At 43.5% G+C, this 19,428-nt stretch overlaps 1 protein-coding gene across 1 annotated transcript in view; it reads right to left on the bottom strand.

Moving 5' to 3' along the window:
* The window catches only part of LOC124595799 (hemocyte protein-glutamine gamma-glutamyltransferase-like), a 172,618-nt gene that overhangs the window by 92,100 nt on the left and 61,090 nt on the right, over positions 1-19,428 (bottom strand). Inside the window, exons 4-5 of the mRNA XM_047134687.1 lie at positions 12,674-12,874; positions 7,558-7,688 (exon numbers count right to left, since the gene is read on the bottom strand). Coding sequence (XP_046990643.1) covers positions 7,558-7,688; positions 12,674-12,874 — 332 coding nt within the window. The remainder of the gene's footprint in view (positions 1-7,557; positions 7,689-12,673; positions 12,875-19,428) is intronic.

Below are 19,428 nucleotides of genomic sequence, written 5' to 3'. Positions count from 1 at the left end.
CAAAATACCCAGTGCTGCTACTCTAACCTCTTTATTCGACTCTGTACGTTTCGAAACACAAATTTCACTCAAAATAGAAGCAAGTGGAATTGTAAAAGTCAGAAAGTTGATGAACAGGTTCAATGTTACAACAATTGGTACGTCCATCTCCTCAGTTTTCCCATTACCGAAGTGTCTTTGTGGAGTGGTACATTGCCCTAATTATCGCAATTTTCTTTTGCAATGGATGCCTCCTCTTACGTAGTTTTACCCCCTAACCGGCCGTTTTTCAACACTCTCCACTCCACTAGTTACAATATTTTCTCGTTTGCATGATAGGTTCATATATATACAGTCACTTCATGGATATGAGACCTTTGCTTTGATTGTACGAAATGTGTTTGTGGGGGGTGGAGCGTGAGGCAGCATATCTTGTCGGATATATCATTCACCTTGTAAGAGGTCCGAGCAGATGTAATTTCGATGTATTGCTCATGCACTGCCTGCGATATGCGAGGTCTCTGACCAGAGAGCAGTGTTGACTGCAGTAGGCCGGCCGGAGTGGCCGTGCGGTTCTAGGCGCTACAGTCTGGAGCCGAGCGACCGCTACGGTCGCAGGTTCGAATCCTGCCTCGGGCATGGATGTGTATTATGTCCTTAGGTTAGTTAGGTTTAATTAGTTCTAAGTTCTAGGCGACTGATGACCTCAGAAGTTAAGTCGCATAGTGCTCAGAGCCATTTTTTGACTGCAGTAGGAACTGTGTAGCTGTAGCAGTAAGTTGTTGCTAGTCTGGAGTATGCACTGGTCTGGTCTGGCTGGCCGGTCGCGGTGCAGCGATGCCGGAGCCTGAGTATTATTGTATAAGGTAAAAAGCAGCCTCGCGCAAATGTAGCAATTTTATCTCAAGTCCAATGTAAATGTTTTAAAAATCTCGTAATAATAGTCTTTCTCATAAAAAGTAACTTTTAACAACCATTCATTTCAATTTAAAGAATTTACTAATTTCTCCCATCCATGATCATCCCGATTGTTGCAAAAAAAAAAAGAAAAAAAACAGTCGTTTCCCTTTCATAAATCACTAATCTATCGGGCAGCATTGCACAGGGCTGTGCCAGAAAAATTTATTGTAAGAGCAGATATATATGCGTTATCCGGCGACTTCATTGAGGTAAGAATTTTTCCTTTTTTTTATTCAGTTTGACTGTTTCTGTGTATTTTTGTTCGTATGTGTGGTGTTTTTTCCACCTGTTGAGCTTATCTTGTGTGTGTGTGTGTGTGTGTGTGTGTGTGTGTGTGTGTGTCAAAGAAGCTATTACTTTGCTGAAAATTGTAATTATAGTGTCTGATAGTTCAGTATATGTTTATTTTCTGTGACTTCCTTTTGAATTTGGAAAGTTTCTTGTTGTGTTATAAGATGTTTCTTTGTTACTGAAGATGTTTATTTTTTGTCTATTTCTATTGTGATAATATGATGGTTTTTTGTAACTATTGCAGTGCAGTGTATTGAAAAACAGGTATGTGTATGGAAGAAAACATGGTAATAATGTAAGGATCCAAAAACACAGGAGAATTATTTGTGATGTAATTAAACCGAAATGTGTGCAAAATCACAATTATTACAGTGACCAGTGATGATGCTTTAAATGGAGCGAAACGCTTTAAGTCTAAATAGGACTTTACACAGTCGTGAAGGCGGCATAACGCCGATATTGTGTATCAAAACAGTGATCGCTGAAGAGAGGCTTCAAAACAAAACACGGCATGTATAATATTTATTACTTGGTACGTTCGCCTCAGAGCTCCGGCCCGGTAGCTCAGCGTGTTCGGTCAGAGGGTTAGCTGCCCTCTGTAAAAAAAAAAAAAAAAAAAAAAAAAAAAAAAAAAAAAAAAAAAAAAAAAAAACCTGAACGAACGCATCAATGATGACCTTGAACGGGTGTCATGAGACGTCCGCCACGAACAAATGCAACGAACAAAATGAGATCAAACGGGGTCAGCGCGACGGAATGGCATGCTAAGGGGCCCGGGTTTGATTCCCGACTGAGTCGCAGATGACGAAGTGGCGTCAGCCAAAAAGGCCACCGGTCTATCCGACGGGATGCCCTAGCCACACGACATTTCATTTCATTACTTACTACCTTTATTTTATTTTTATTTTTATTATTTTTTATTTTCTTTGCCCCACATGCTGACATGCAGTTTCGTATATACAAAAGTATGGTTAATTATTTTATGTATCGTAACACCAAATAAGAGTCTACAGTGTGAATTTTTACGATTTCATTGACTTCTGGTATCCTATGGTAGTGATACTTTACCCAAAGAGCTCAGAGGTATACATTCGGCTACTATGTCAGAACCGTGTCCTACTGCTATTTTACACTAACTATAATTAACTGTTTATTAGGAGGGATTGCTAAGCCATCGTCTCTTAAGATTTAATGAAATAGCAAATATCCACCTAGGGATTCCTACTCTCCAATTAGAGGTGTCAATGGTGAACTATAGCAGCCATTTATCAGTCATTTTCTATGCTGGCTCCCTTCAAAATTCAGTCCAATCAGAAAATTGTGAGCTCGTATGAAGTTTCGTTAACTGTCTATGTACGTCCCAACTGCGCCTTGCAAGGCATTTGTGCATAATTATGTACTAGCCCCGCGGAACTTGCGAGTTTTTGAAGTGTTCCTTCTTTGCATTATGTTTTAGAATTTGCTTTCTGCCGGTAACCGAGTATTTTCGCTCAAAGCGTGCCACGGTAGCATATATACATTTAAAATGCTCAGTTCAGTAGTTCCATTCCTCCTTGTTGACGATGTAGTTTTAATTTCTGCGTCTACAGAGGCACTGACTTGCAAACAGCGTAGCGTACAGTAATTTCCCGTGATTCGATGAGTGTGCGAGTAGCTCGACCTTCAGTTACCTCATTCTTTCTGAGAAGCATTAATTGACGTAGTTACAGAGAACTATGGTCAAAGTTTCTCTGCTGTACCTCACTTTCGAAAGTAAACTGAAAAATTTTCACTGATTCCTTTTCTTTCCTGAGTCCATATAAGTGTCGGCCCACTTCACATTTATTTCGTAAGTAATTACGTGTGATGTATTCTGCAAAATTAGAGCCTCTTACTACAATCGATAAATTTTCTCCTTTTGCTACGTTATCGGATTCCTCTAATGCACCAATTAAAATAGTTTTTTTTAGTCATCATTCTTCTGACTAGTTTGATGGGGCCCGCCATTTTCTCTGTATTCCTCTACGGTTTTCACTCTTTACAGCTCCCTCTAGTACCATGGTAGTTATTCCATAATGTCTTAACAGATGACCTACCATCCTGTCTCTTTTTCTTGTCATTCCTTTCCTCGCCGATTCTCCGGAGAAGCTCCTCATTCCTCACCCTATCAGTCCACCTAATTTTCAACATTCTTCTGCAACACCCCATCTCAAATGCTTCGAATCTCTTCTTTTCTGTTTTTCCCACAGTCCATGTTTCACTACCGTACAATGTTGTGCTCCAAACGTACACTCTCAGAAATTTCTTCCTCAATTCAAGGCCTATGTTTTATACTATTAGACTTCTCTTGACCAGGAATGCCCTTTTGCCAGTGCTCATTGCTTTTGATGTCCTCCTTTCCCTGTCCGTCACTGGTTATTTTGCTTCCTAGGCAACAGAATTGCTTAACTTCATCTACCTCGTGATAAACAGTCCTGATGTTAAGTTTCTCGCTGTCCTCATTTCTCCTACTTCCCACTACTCCTGTCTTTCTTCCATTTAGTTTCAGTCCATATTCTGTACTCATTAGACGGTACATTCCATTCACCAGATCCTCTGACTCTTCTTCAGTTCCAATGAGGATAGGAATGTCATCAGTGAATCTTATCATTGATATCATTTCACCTTCAATTTTAATTCCACACTCGAACCTTTCTTTTAATTCCGTCATTGTTTCTTCGATGTACGGAGTGAGCAGTAGGAGAAAAAGACTACATCCCTGTCTTACACCCTTTTTCCGAGCACTTCGTTCGTTTTACATATCTACTTCGAAGCCGATCTGATAAAACTGATGACCTAAAAGACGTAACTAGTTGTGTTTGTTATCATCCGCTAGACTATAATTGTACAATCACGTAGTCCTCAGGCTGTTTGAACATATACGGAACAAAGACACCTTTCTGACCGTGGTAAATTATAATTAACTCCAATAAGCGTTTGTATAGCTTGAATTTTTCAAGATAATTCTTTGAATATATAGAGAGCGAGTTTTCTTGACAGCATATAAGCTAAACTGTGCTGCAGCTCAACCGAATTCAAACAATCACATTGTCGGTTTGTTAACAGTCAGTCATCTAAATACTATCATGGTGTGGATAGTACTGATGCTGACGGTTTACTTATGGCGGAAAAAACTTCACAACTCACAGAGTGAATACCGATATTGTCACATCATGCGCGTCACGAATTGTCCTCAAATATGCACACAGAACGACTGAAATAATCAGAAATAAAATCTTTCAGCTACCAAAAATGCCCTACCTCTCAGTGATACGTTTAACATTTTCAAACAAAGCTACTAAAACCTAAAGAAATATCGTCGACATTCGTGCAGGCACAGTTACTAGAGCGCAGGCGCCAGAAAGCCTTCAAGTGCCAAGTAAGAGCGACACTTCCGCCTACCAAAGAAAGAACCTTGGCAAGAAGTACCAGACAGGCAGATGCGATCACACTGGCGCCAAGTGTGCGAGACCCACACGGCGGAGATGCAAAGTGACTGCGAAACACGGGGTGCTTCACAATTAACACCGTCCTATAAACTCGTCCCGTCGGAAACACGGTTAGGGAAGATTAAAGTCGATGTAACGGCAACCGCGCCCCAGGCAGCAGTGGAAGGAGTGTTGAGTCACCTTCGAACTGAATCCCCCAATCGGATTAACGGCGTGCAGCGTTGTTTTGGCCGGCGTGGATGTGGTTTTTTGGAGGTTTCCCTCATCCCACTAGGTGAATACCTGGATGGTACCCATGTGCCGCCTCAGTTACATGATTCCTCTTCCGTCCCAGGCATGGGGTATATGTACCTGTGGAGTGAACATAGCCTACTGCGGATGTTCTCATCATCAGACCAGGATAGTCACTTCATTTTGGGACTACGCTGTTTGCCTACAATTTGCGATAATAGCGAAACTTGAACATTAGACGCGTTCACCTTGTTTTGTGTACGTTTCTGCACGTTTGAGTTTTACTAACAGTGGTGGTGCAATATTGTTGTTGCTGCGGATGTAAAGAGAAGAATTTGAAAGGAGGACCAGTTACTCTTCATAGATATGTACAAAAACGTATAATTTCAAATGTCGTATTGATATGACCACTTTATATGTTGAAAAATATTTAGACATGGAATTATAAAGTCTTGTATTATAGACATAATGTGTGCGATTTTATGGCCTTGTGTTTACGAGAAAAGTGCCAGATAAATTTGTAAGTACGTTTGAGTAAACAGTCAGTCAGTGGATACATATTGGCGCTATGTTCATATGCAGATAAATTTATACATGGCACTCTTATTAATCTCCTCCAATTTATGCAGGTTCTCAAATCCTTGTGTGTATCTAAGAATTTCTGCATGAGACAGTCTTCTATACAGTGTCATTATTGTAACGTAATTAATTAGAAGAGATTCCACGATATGAATCAGTGCAACGTAAAACGCAAACAATATTGCTGGCTGTCATTTCTTTTATTACTCCAAAATTCGAACAGTGATGTAATTTTTTATCTTTTTGTGCAGAGTGTATGTTTTACTTTTCTGATGAGAAGACGAAAAAATGTAATGCATATTTTATTTGTTTTATAAAAAGCAGAAGATTGAAAGAAGAAAAACTGAAAGTAATAATGGAAAAACGGGTGTTACATATAGCTTACTGTATTTATTGTAACAATTTCGTAGTTCCATATCTTTTTTTTTCACATCTTTCCATTACAGAGGTTCGGACATTTATATCCAGTGGACTGGCCTGATCAGTCTTCAACCCTATGCCGCTGAACTTTCGGTTGTGGGGATGTAAAAACAATAAGTTTGGGTAACGAAGTACATGATCTGGAACAGACTATTCCTACCCATGCAACTGTTCAAAAGAGTCCGTGTACCAGGTGGTTATAATTAAAGTGCAGCCACTCATGGAAGTCCAGTGTGGGCTGTAACTATCGTATGGCAGCGAAACTTGGTAGATGTTCTAATGCGTTAATGCTTAATCGATTTACTTTGAAAAAAATTAATTCCAATTTTGGCCACCATGTGCAAATCTGGTGTTATGAATGCAAGAAATGCATATGTAATGGTTCTGTGATGGGATCTGGGCAGAAAAGGTCAAACAAGTGAGAGAGGCATTATTAACCATCCTGCATGAAAACAGCGGTTAGCACACAGTTGCGCCCTTACAAAGCGGGAATCATGCTGTACAAGAAGGTCTCAGTAACTTGGAGACGTTACGGTACACCTGACAGGCCCTCTAGGCGTGTTCTCTTCAAAGAAGAACGAACCGAGAACAAAGGTGCTTGTGAACCCACACCACACAGACACATATGGCGAGTGCAACGGGTATTCGTGCACAACACTCGATTTAACAGTATCTCCAATTCGGCAATTCTGTGTATTCACTGCCTCCCGTAGTGTGAAATACGCCTCATCACTCCACAGAAGACAGCCCGGTCACATGTCATAAACTTTGATCCGCGCCCGAACCTAAAGAGCGCTGCTGCAAATCATGAGGTTTCAGTCGCTGCACCGTCTGGATCTTGTACGGGAACCAGTGCATGATATGGACGGCAAGACTTTCCTTACTGTTGACCATGAGATGGGCAATTCTCGTGACGGTGCATGAGCACTAGCACTGTCTGGGACACAGCAACCTCGTCGACAACTTCCACGTGGATAGGACGCCTTCCTCTCCCAGATGCCACACCAAGCTCACCCATGTTTTCATATTTTTTCTACCACCTTCTGCAAACTACTTAATGACACTGTGTTTCTCCTCAGACCTTTCACTCGGCGATACTCTCTCAATGCAGCACTGTAATTGCTGCCGTTCGATTAGAACAATTTCACTAACAGCGCATCGCCTCTCTTCTCGATAGCCATACTGTTCACTCACGACATGGCTTGTCAAAAGACAGCGTGGATGTCCTATCGTCATACAAACAGTGTACAGCGCCAGATAAGCACCCGGTGGCCAAAATTGGACCTAATTTTTCCAGCGTAAATCGGCTCCGTATTCACGCATTAGCATATCTACCAAGTTTCGCTGTCATACGATAATTACAGCGCACATTGGACCCCATGAGTACTGCACTTTAATAATAGCCACCTAGTATTACCAGCGGCTTCGTTGAGCCGTTGTTATGCATCCGTTGCTGCTCACAAAGGACCCATGGAGAATCTTCTGTCACATTGTATCATGTAACTCAATAATAAAACATTGTATCTATGGATCAACCCTATGTCTGTTACGATACTGTAGGCACGAACTCGTTAGTGGTCGCATGTAGCAAATCGTTGGTGAGGGCAACTGCGCTGTTTGGGGTACGCACCTGCAGAGTGAGCGTGGTCCCGTCCTGGTGGTGCACCTTGACGTCCCAGAGGCGCTTGTCGTCGTTCAGCGACTGCTGCTGCGTCACCGGCAGGATCACGCACGTGCCTTTCGTCACGGATGGCTGCGGACCTGCTCCACATACAAGTATTAGCACGTCAAACTCTCCGCTATACACAACCTACAGTAACCTGCGATATTACACACATCAGATGGCTGGCAAACTGTAGTTGTTATTTTCGGCCACTTGTTCCCGAGACTGTTCATAACAATTTATATGGGGCGAATACTGAATCTGAAAATGCCTATTAAAGTAACAACACCAATTTTCTTCCCCTTCGAATATGAACTTAATTTTCAAACTGTAACATTCCTATCCGTTTCTTGAATTTCACGTTCGCTTAACACAGTAACACGAAACATTGTGAAATAAGATTGTAATACAACGGATATAGGCCTCAATGTGTAACAAAATCTGAAACTATGTTAACTTTACATGTGCTTAAAAAAACGCTGAATGCGGAAGGGTGCGAACACATTTTACAGCACAGTGTACTATTTGCAGTAGAGGAACTGTTTGCAGACGGTGATTTTTCGTATCCAAAGGACAATGCGTCCTATCATAAAATAGCATATGTGAAGCAGTGGTTTGCGGACAATCATCATCATCGTTGCGTTCATTGCTAAGCGTCGTGACGCCTCCATCCCAGATGATTACCACGTTACGATAGATCCCACTCAGGAGATAGACTGGATATCTTCTTGATTTGAGCTATTCACCTGCTAGCTGATAGCCCCCTAGGTCTCATGCGCTCCATCTTTCCGTCCCTGATTATTTTTTCTAGATTTTCCTTCAATATTGCCATTGATCTTCAGAACTTTTTGGCTGACACGAGAAGAAAGGAGCCTTGAGATACTGAGTTGCTCAATAATGGATATTAGTTCTTCTTCCAGTCCATTTTGTGTCCAGCATTTTTCTGCAGCACCAAAGCTCATATGCATCATTACGCTGCTTGTCTCTGCCCTTAGGGATCCACGTTTCGCTACCGCAAAAGAAGACGGTAAACACACATGCTTCAACAAGCCGGATTTTATGCTGTTCGTTATCACTCTATTCTAGCAGACCCTGGTGAGTTTCTCTATAAAAATATCACCCTAGCTTGATCCGTCTTCTTACCTCACCAATTTCCTGTGTCTCATATACGAGGGTAATCCCAAAAGTAAAGTAGCCTATTTTTTTATAAGTACATAGACCTGTTTATTTCTACGATGGTTTACATCAGTTTACAGCTTGAACATTTAGCTGTTTTTCGACATAATCAACATTTCTGTCGATGCGTTTTTGTAGTCGCTGTGGCAGTTTTTGTATGCCCATGTCATACCAGCTCGCCGTCATGTTGTTAAGAAAGTTATGAACCTCTTCTTTCACCTCATCGTCGGAGCTGAATCGCTGGGACCACAATTAACACTGACAGGTACTATGAGATTCTGAAAAACTCAGACGAGCAATTCACAACCGGAGAAGAGGAATGTTGAGCAAGGACGTACACATTCTCCATGACAACGCTCCTCCACACATCGCTCGGCAAACCTTTGCTCTCCTGAAACAGTTTCAGTGGTACATAATGACCCACCCACCATATAATGGTTCAAATGGCTCTGAGCACTATGGGACTTAACATCTGAGATCATCAGTCCCCTACAACTTAGAACTACTTAAACCTAACTAACCTAAGGACATCACACACATCCATGCCCAAGGCAGGATTCGAACCTGCGACCGTGGCGGTTGCGTGGTTCCCGACTGAAGCGCCTAGAACCGCTCGGCCACAACGGCCGGCACCCACCCTATAGTCCTGACTTGGCGCCCAGTGACTATCACCTCTTCCCTTAAGTTAAAAAAACATTTGGCCGGAAAGCGATTCAGCTCCGACGACGAGGTGAAAGAAGAGGTTCATAACTTTCTGAACAACATGGCGGCGAGCCGTTATGATATGGGCATACAAAAGCTGCCACAGCGTCTACAAAAGTGCATCGACAGAAATGGTGTTTATGTCGAAAAATAGCTAAATGTTCAAGCTGTAAACTGATGTAAACCATTGTAGAAATAAACAGGTCTATGTACTTATAAAAAATAGGAGACCTTTCTTTTTGGATTACCCTCTTAGGTGACCCAAGGCAGATGAAAGAACGCACTATTTCCAGTTCCGTTAATTGACCTGTGGGTTGGACCTGTACTGCTCGATCAGCTATCATGAGTTTGGCAATGCTGAGATTGGTGTCTAATCCATATGATAGACTAAAGCCCTTGACTTTCATTAGTACGTGAGGAAGTTCATCTTCATTGTTGGCTAAAAGCACGGTGTCGTCAGCAACTCAGAAGTTGTTAATGTTCTTCCACGAACCGAGATGTCTTTAGTCCAACCAGCAAGAGTTTCCCTGATGAAATGTATGTTGCACAGCTGGGCTATCGGGATCAACCATTGCTGACAGCTTTTGATACACTGAAGAGAATCAGCACTTGAACATAGCTCTGAGGTGATTACTGTATAGATTTCTGATCAGTGCTATCAAGCGTGTTGGGACACCGAACTCAGCAGACGCCTGGCACAACTTTCTCCAGAAAACACATTCAAAGGCTTTCCTATAGTCAAGCAATCAGATGAAAACCCGAACACAGACCTCTCGCGATTTCACAGTTAGTTGTCGTATGTTGATAATCTCTTCACTAATTTCTTTTCCTTCAACAAAACCTGCTTGCTCTGTAGATATATGAGGCTTAAAACGCTGGTCCGAGGTGTGGATCAAAATTTTGCTTGTCTGTGATTTGAGGGCAACACTTCGGTAGTTGGAGCAGTTCCTAATTGACGCTTTGCTGTGCGGGAGGATGAAGAGAGACTTCAACCACTCTTCTGGACACTTCTCAGTTTCCCATAGCCGGCCGCGGTGGTCTCGCGGTTCTAGGCGCGCAGTCCGGAAACGCGCGACTGCTACGGTCGCAGGTTCGAATCCTGCCTCGGGCGTGGATGTGTGTGATGTTCTTAGGTTAGTTAGGTTTAAGTAGTTCTAAGTTCTAGGGGACTGATGACCACAGCTGTTAAGTCCCATAGTGCTCAGAGCCAGTTTCCCATATTCTTGACGGCAACACGTCTACACTTTTCTGCCCATTTCGCTGATCTTTTCTCCAGATATACCGTCTTCCTTAAATGGTGTGGCCGCCCAGAGTCCCCATTGTACGCCTTTGGGATGAGTTAAAAGACCGACTTCGCTCCAGACTCCAGCATCCTACGTGACAGCCTTCGCTGGTTTCTGCTCATGAATAAGATTGGGCTGCCATTCCTCCACAGACAGTCAGGCACCTGATTGAAAGTGTCCCCAGCAAAGTTGAAGCCTTCATAAAGATGAAGCGTGAACACATCCCATATTAATGTGCAATAACAGGTGTCCGGATACTTTTGATCAGATAGGGAGTGCTACAATGCTCTTCACATTCAGTACTGTGTTAGGTATTCTTTCATATTATTTCTCAATGTATCTCTTCACCTTGATCTCAGAATATGGTCATTACAGTGGTCAAAATAAATGTTGCAAATTGCTTTATTGTCAATACTGGACATAATAGGAAACAAAACTCATTTTTTTCTGTCAGGTATAGTCACAAGGAAACAAAAATAAAGAAAATAAACATACTTTCATTCAATAAAAATAAACAAAAAGAAAGAATAGAACCTTTCAAAAGATTCCACTCCATACACTATAGTTTCTTCCCACTGTCGTCTTGCACAACACATTGTTTATGAACCAAATGGCCGTCCTCGTAATTGGAGACACTTTTGAATGCGGTTAAGCACACTCCTTACCACTTGTCCACGTATTCCTGTATGATATTGTCTCATTCCTCCACAGCAGCCTGTGATGAGGGAGACGACGCCTGCAAACCGCTCGTTTTAGCATTGTCCATGCATTACCAGCACAGTGTGATTTAGAGAATATGGATGCCATTCAATCCAACTGATTGCACCTCTTCTGGGAAGGTGTTCACAAGATGTGACAATGGAGGCGTGCTTTATCGTCCATCAGAGTATCAGAGTGAATCCCGCTCCAATATGTTCACCAAACAGAACCACAATGCGTGCAAGAATGTCATCCTGATACTTCACGCCAGTCATCCTCAGATGGATAGGCGCAGGTGGTGTCCTGCGGACATACAAATACATGATTTCACCCCAAAATATGACTGAACTTCCTTGATAAGGGTGGCGGTCTACAGCGCAGTTAGGGTGTAAACCTTGTCCTCGTAGCCTCCACACACGAATATCTGTATTATCAGGATGGAGACTGATATTGGTCTTATCGTAAAAGCGGGTTGTGTCTCACTTCTGCTTAGTCCACAAAGAGTCGTTTCGTGCCCATGCGTCACGAGCCCCTCTCCGTACATGATGCAGAGGAGGAGCCTTGAGAGGTCTTTTGGCTCGAAGTCACTGCTCATAAAGACTGTTTCGTACCGTTTGTGTTGACACATGCCCACCTGTAACTGTTTGGATCTACTGCCGTAGGCGTGTATCATTGTGTTGAGGGTTTCTGCTTCCTGTTACACGCAGATATCAGTCCTGCAGACCTCTTGTTTTTCTTCTACGTCCCTTCTTTGATGATTCTCAACTAATCCTGTCGCTAGAAACTTATTTCGGGCTCTACAGACATCAGTTTGACTCACAGCGACATTCGATGCGAATTCTACCTGTCGCACTCCCTGCTTCTTTACGGTGACTTTACAGAGCCTCTGATTGTAGGCTACTGCTATCCGAACAATCCTGAAGCAGTACAGCTCTTGCACTGACGCATGACACAAGTACCCCACGTTTACAGGGGACACAGTTGCCATAGATACTGGCCCCCACGTAGTAGAAACATGGACTGTTTCCGCTATAATTACATTACGAATAAACCAAACCACTGATATCATAACGTATATTTTTGGATCACAACGTCCGGTATTAAAGTTTCGGCAACATGCAACATTTATTTTGACCACTGTGTAAGAGAGAGAAGAAAATCGTATACTGTATTCGGTGAGCTCCAGTGTCCTGTCCGGCTCCCGGGTCGTGCTACGTACTCACCGAAGTTGAACTGCAGGCGCAGCACGTCCGCGGCGTCGTCGAAGGGCCTGGTGAAGCGCAGCGCGACGAAGAAGGGCAGTCCGCGGCGCAGCACGGGCGTGCCGAACTGCACCAGCTCGTACTGGTCCGTGTGGTGCGAGCGCGCGTTGTCCCGCGCGTACATCTCCGCCAGCTCCACGACGAGCGGCGCCTCGCCCGCCTCTGCGCATGCGCACAAACACACCTGACACTCAGTTCTCCTACTACACACATTTCACATCCTTTTAAAAAAAAAAATCAACAAAATATTTTACCTCTTCCCCTTATTCCACTCCTTCCTTTCTGGCAAAATATGATCACTATCTGGGAACTAAGCTCCGTATGTGAATTATGGGAGTTGAATTACATTGCGTCAAAATACACGCTCCAATCACATTAATGTGACGACGGCCTATGTTCGACGCCAACGTGCAATAAGCACTCACAGACGGCAGGTGCAACCGCTAGGAGAGGGGGGGGGGGGGGTATATAAAGCGTGCCGGGTAGCGGCTATCGAACACCTCGCGACCGTCTTCAAGCATACTGGAAAAACGCGGAAGTGGTCGCGATACACAAACCCGGGAAAGATCCTTTATGCCCGCAGGACTGCAGCCCGATTAGCCTCTTGCCAACTCTCAGCAATATCTATGAATTCCTCCTGCTTATTCCCATACGAGACCACACCACCAACGAGCGACTTTTGCCGGATTTCCAATTCGGATTCCGACAGAAGAACTCCGCCCCATAACAGATCATAAGACTAGTGGAAACAGCCACAGAGGGCTTCAACCACAGAGGCTACTGCGGGATAGTGCTACTTGATGTAGCCAAAGCCTTCGACTCAGTATGGTATAAAGGGCTACTATACAAGTTAAACACACAAGGGTTCCCCGGGAGCATAGTCAGGTTCATCCAAAGCTATCTCACGAATAGAACCTTCTCTGTCAAGGTAGAAACATTCACCTCCACCAAAAGGCGTATTCATGCTGGGGTGCCACAGGGATCGGTCCTGGGGCCCTTTTTGTACAGTCTGTACACTGCGGACACTCCAACGGCCCCCGTGGTGCACACTGCACAGTACGCTGACGATACCGCCTTTTACAATCGTAATGCGAGTAAGGACCTGGTCATTCGTAGGTTACAAAGGGTTTTAGATACACAGGAACCTGGACCCGTCGCTCGCACATCACCATCAGACCTGAAAAAGGCTATGTTGATCACCCGGAGACTCGGGACACGCTGACCCCCTCAACGCCCCCCCCCCCCCTTTTACCAGCACCTACATGGATCCCGACTACCCTGGCGCAGATCCGCCAAGTATCTCGGCGTAACCTTGGACTCGAGACTAATGTGGAAACCCCATATAGACGAGATCCACAGGAAGGTCTGTGCCAGAATGTCAATTCTGTAGCCAGGCCCTGCTCTGTAGGACTAAATGTCTAATGGAGTATGCGTGCCCTGTCTGGGGATACGCGGAAAAGCAGCACCTGGATAATCTACAGAGGCTGCAGAACCGCGCCCTCGGGAGGGCACTGCACCTACCCATGGGTTCCCCACTGACGATCTGCACGCCGCTGCCGAAATCCCACTCCTCAAAGAAAGATTCCAGGATCTGGCAAGGGCTTCCTACGAGAGCTCTTCCAGATCTGGAAATAAACTTATCCAATCCCTAGGTCGGTATGACATGTCCCACGACAAGCACAAACGCCCCATGACGATCTTCGACGACTAAGACGAAGAGAGAAATCCGAAAAATTTCCAAATCCTAACAACAATCCTTAATCCTTAAAACACCCAACATCTCGCCAACCTCAGGCAAGTACTAGACACCACCAGAACACCAACACAACACACAGACAGCCAAAACAATCAAAGACAATCACACACTCACAACACACATTGTGGAGTAAAAGGCAACACGCTACAAACTGCTCAACACATTTCTCCAATGAGGGGAAAGTTAAAAGGTGAGAGAGATGGGAGGGGGGGGGGGGGGACGAGCGGAAAACGGTGCAGTCATTTTCGAAATTCGGAAACGGAGCAGTTTACCTGACGTCCGAAATGGCGCGATCATTGGCTTTTAGGCCAATGGAGGAAGCATTTCAGAAACGGCAAAGTTCGTAAACTGTTCTTGACAGGCCGTGGCTTAAGTATATCGTGGATGGAAAAATGGTACTATCCGAAACCAGCGCCGAGGCTGCTGTGGAGCACAAGGGTCCATAGATGACAAAGGTAAACGATGGCCTCGTAGACACGTAAGGGCGAATAAACGTGCAACTGTTGAGCAACTCACCGCACAGATGAACCAAGTGGCTACCAAGAGTGTCTCAGCGAACGATGCTGCACAAGGGCGCGTGGTTCGTGCACCTATGCTGACTGCCGTTCACCGGCGGCGACAGCTGGAATTTGAACACAAATACCGCAACTGGACATCCACCGAGGCAAATGGTAGCCTTTTCAGATGAATCACGGTTTACACTCCAAAGGATAGATGGCTGTTCGGGTGTACGGCATGAAACGTTTGAAAGTAAACACCCTGGAACAACTGTCGGAAGAGTCCAGGCCAGAGATAACGTTGTTGTCTTGGGAATGCAATCTTAGCTTTCCATGGGTGATCTCGTCATTCGCGAAGGCACAATGGATCAACACAAGTATACATCTATCTTTGGGGACCATGGCCACCCCTACATGCAATCTGTGTTTCCTCGGCACGATGGCATCTGCCAGCATGGCAATGCAAATTGTCACACAGCTCGCAGTATACGTGCGTGGTTCGAAGATTACCAGGGCGAGTTTTCCGTACTCCTCTGGCCACTACGCTCTCCGGATATAAACCTAGTCGAGAATCTGAGGGACCAACTGGATCGGGTTGGTCGAGCCATGGATCCTCAACTGGTGTCAGCATGGCTTCACATCCCTGTTGATACCTTTCACAAAGTCACTCACTCTCTTACTGCACGTCTCGCGGCGGTCCTCGCCCAAGAAGTTCGTGCTTCAGGCATTTGGTCACATTAATGTGAGTAGACAATATACATATATAAATCCTAACTGTAATATTTGCCTTAAAATAACATAACGTTACAACTCTTAAATATTAAATTACGACAACGTTTTAAGCTATTAAATTCGCTAATATGGACAGAGAGTAAACCACATTGCTTCGATTACAGTAGCTGTCCAAAAGTGTGTAGCAACTGAAAATCCCGCCAGACTTGAAGTTCGTTGAGCTATAGGGTTTTTTTGCTACAAAAAGGTTCAAAGCTGTTTGTTTTCTTCTCAGAATTTGTGCTTTAAACAGATCTAATGTGCTGAGTCGAGGCGTTGTGTATCAAAGGTGTTTCATGTTTAAAATTGCGACAAATGTACGTGACAATGAAAGAAGTGGGCATCCGTCTAATGATCCAGCAAGGTCTCCGAAAAGGTTCTCGAGGTTTTCGTTTGGGTGTTGGCTCGATAATTATGCTTAGTCGACTGACAATTCATAGTGCATAACACGAGCGCAGTAGACTACGCTCCCTGTCTAGTCATATTATAAATTGAAGACCCCTGACACGTTTTTCGTGCATAAAGCTAATCTCAGTAACGGTCGTAGGAATTTTGACACGGCTATCCTTAATAGATACACTGATTCACGAGGAAGGTTTGTATATATAATTTGTGATTATAGTAATGACGAGTATGTAATATATGTATTATTTAACTGGCATTAGGAGTGACATTCTTGGCAGTCATAGGAGCTACAAGCTGGTCAGCTACGTAGAAGGCGGTATGCGCCGGAAAAAACAGTAAAGTAAACAGCCACTGCAACTACGGAGAGCAGCGAGCCTTGACCAGTACCTACACATATTCGATATACATGAGAGGTAATGGCCTGACTGACTGACTCACCATCGCCCAGTCCAAACAGCTAAGGATAGAAAGTTGAAATTTGGAGAGGGTGTTGATTTTAAACCGTAGCTTTCGTGTAACAAGTGACTTTTCGAAACTCGAAATAGGCGACGAAAGGTTTTTTAAAAATATGACGCTTTTAAGACAATTTTGAAGATAGAACTACGAACATGTTACAGCATTTTCGGAAATTTAGGCTGTGTGAGGGTAAAACTGTGAGTGTAAGCTTTTTTGGAAATAAATAATTATTAAAGATTTACTAAAGTATTTTTAAACTTACATCTGTCAAAACTGGTATCTGACTTTTCAGTTACAGACAGAAAAAATAACTGTTTCAGTGTTTTTGGAAATTCAACATCAAGCAGTAAAGGAAACAAAAGAAAAGTTCGGAGTAGGTATTAAAATCCATGGAGAAGAAATAAAAACTTTGAGGTTCGCCGATGACATTGGACTTGGAAGAGCAGTTGAACGGAATGGACAGTGTCTTGAAAGGAGGGTATAAGATGAACATCAACAAAAGCAAAACAAGGATAATGGAATGTAGTGGAATTAAGTCGGGTGATGCTTAGGGAATTACATTATGAAATGAGACACTTAAAATGGTAAAGGAGTTTTGCTATTTGGGGAGCAAAATAACTGATGATGGTCGAAGTAGAGAGGATATAAAACGTAGACTGGCAATGGCAAGGAAAGCGTTTCTGAAGAAGAGAAATTTGTTAACATCGAGTATTGATTTAAGTGTTAGGAAGTCGTTTCTGAAAGTATTTGTATGGAGTGTAGCCATGTATGGAAGTGAAACGTAGACGATAAATACTTTAGACAAGAAGAGAATAGAAGCTTTCGAAATGTGGTGCTACAGAAGAATGCTGAAGATTAGATGGGTAGATCACATAATTAATAGTAGGTATTGAATAGAATTGGGTTAGAAGAGAAGTTTGTGGCACAACTTGACTAGAAGAAGGGATCTGTTGGTAGGACATGTTCTGAGGCATCAAGGGATCACCAATTTAGTACTGGAGGGCAGCGTGGAGGGTAAAAATCATAGAGGGAGACCAAGAGATGAGTACACTAAACAGATTCAGAAGGATGTCGGCTGCAGTAGGCACTGGGAGATGAAGAGGCTTGCACAGGATAGGGCAGCATGGAAAGCTGCATCAAACCAGTCTCAGGACTGAAGACCACAACAACAACAACAACATCAACGACGGAGAAATAGCGAACGAACGCTTTTATGGAAATATTTTATTGCGCAAGCATTTTTTAAGCTAGATCTATGAGAATTTGTATTTGTTTTCTCTGTTAGAAATAAAAAATACGTGTTTCACCGTTTTCGGAAATTTAACCCCAAAGAGGGTGAAATAGTAGATTTAAATATTGAAAGGTAAATCTGTGAAAATTGGTATTTCGCTTCTCAGTTAGATATAAAGAAGTCTGAGTTAGGGGATGAATGTGTCTACGAAAATATCACCACAAGAACGTAAAAGGCATAATTAACAATACCTTGGATCCAGCTACCAAAATTGCTTTTTGGTCAGAAGTACATTCGAAAAAGATCATGCTTCTGTAGGCTTAATTAGCGGGAAAAGTTTAGGTATTGCAATTTATAAACAACATAGAAATTCGTTTAAAGAAAAAGAAAAACGAAATATGTGCAGAACTTATAGTCTACGCGAGCAAATCAGCGAGCCGTAAGCTAGTATGTTCTACATATATCTTTTCTGTCTGTGTTTGAAGGATAATTTCAGGAACTACCGTGTAGGGATTTACATACGATTTTGTCTAGTGGACTGATTCGCGAGGGAGAATTTGTGTATAATTTACTATCGTTAAGCTAGACAAGTCGTCCGGTCACAGATACTCTAATGCTAGCCGTCCTAAGCTAGGGCGAGTCACTAGTTTCATATACAGGGTGTTTGTAATTAACCTTTCGCTACCTGAGAGCCCGTCATGAAAGACGGGTGGTCGTAGGACAACGAAACTGTCGACACGTTTTTAAGGTCACGCGAAAGAGAAATAACGAGTAAAACAATGGAAGAAAAACATTTTAATTCCTACGTGAAAGGGTAACATTTGTTTAGTGAGTACCATATTTACGTCCCTGTTTAAAAACTTCCCTCAATGTGACGACCAGCTGCCCCCACGACAGCGTGAAGCTGCACTAGAGATTGCTCTAGCGCTACCCGAAACAACGGCGGAGCGCGAAATGTTCAGGTGTCGTGACACAGCTCGTCCACTGCTTGAAGATCGCACATTGTGTCCAGTAGTCTCAGCCATGGCAACAGTTTCTTCTACATTTTGTGGCGCAGTTGGTGACGGCCTCTCCCAGGAACAATTCCCAAATCTCCTGTCAATTCCATCTTCGAATCACGTTCTTCAATCGCGGTGCGGAAAGAGGGCCTCTCCGTATTCCTTTGGTGCGCCGAAACTTGCGAAGAGCAGCAGCACTATTGCCGTTGCTTTGATAAAACGACTTTACGAGTAAAGCCCTGCTCACGTTGTCCACACCCATGTGGACTGTCTGCAGCTGTAGTGCACACTGATGTTTGTGTTTCGACCCTACGTCGCCGTTCCATTACCGGCGCCTAAGAGCACGTCACCACACTAACTCTACTAACAACGTAAATTCTACAGCGCGCAGTCTGAACACCATTCCTATAAAGTTGGGCACCCATACGATGAATAGTTTTCCACCTACACTGACTCTAATAGCGAAGGATCAGTTATAACCACCCTATATTTGCCGGAAGTGCGGATAAGCATCTGACTGTGACTCCAGTGTATTGTCTTTGCTACACCTTCCACAGTACAACACACTCCTTGTTTTGTGTAGTTCCCTGGAGTGCTTATGA

This window comes from Schistocerca americana, chromosome 2 (assembly GCF_021461395.2).
Source record: "Schistocerca americana isolate TAMUIC-IGC-003095 chromosome 2, iqSchAmer2.1, whole genome shotgun sequence".
Taxonomy (NCBI): Eukaryota; Metazoa; Arthropoda; class Insecta; order Orthoptera; family Acrididae; genus Schistocerca; species Schistocerca americana.
The sequence above is the reverse complement of the archived record's forward strand: the minus strand, read 5'-3'. Positions and strand labels throughout refer to the sequence as shown.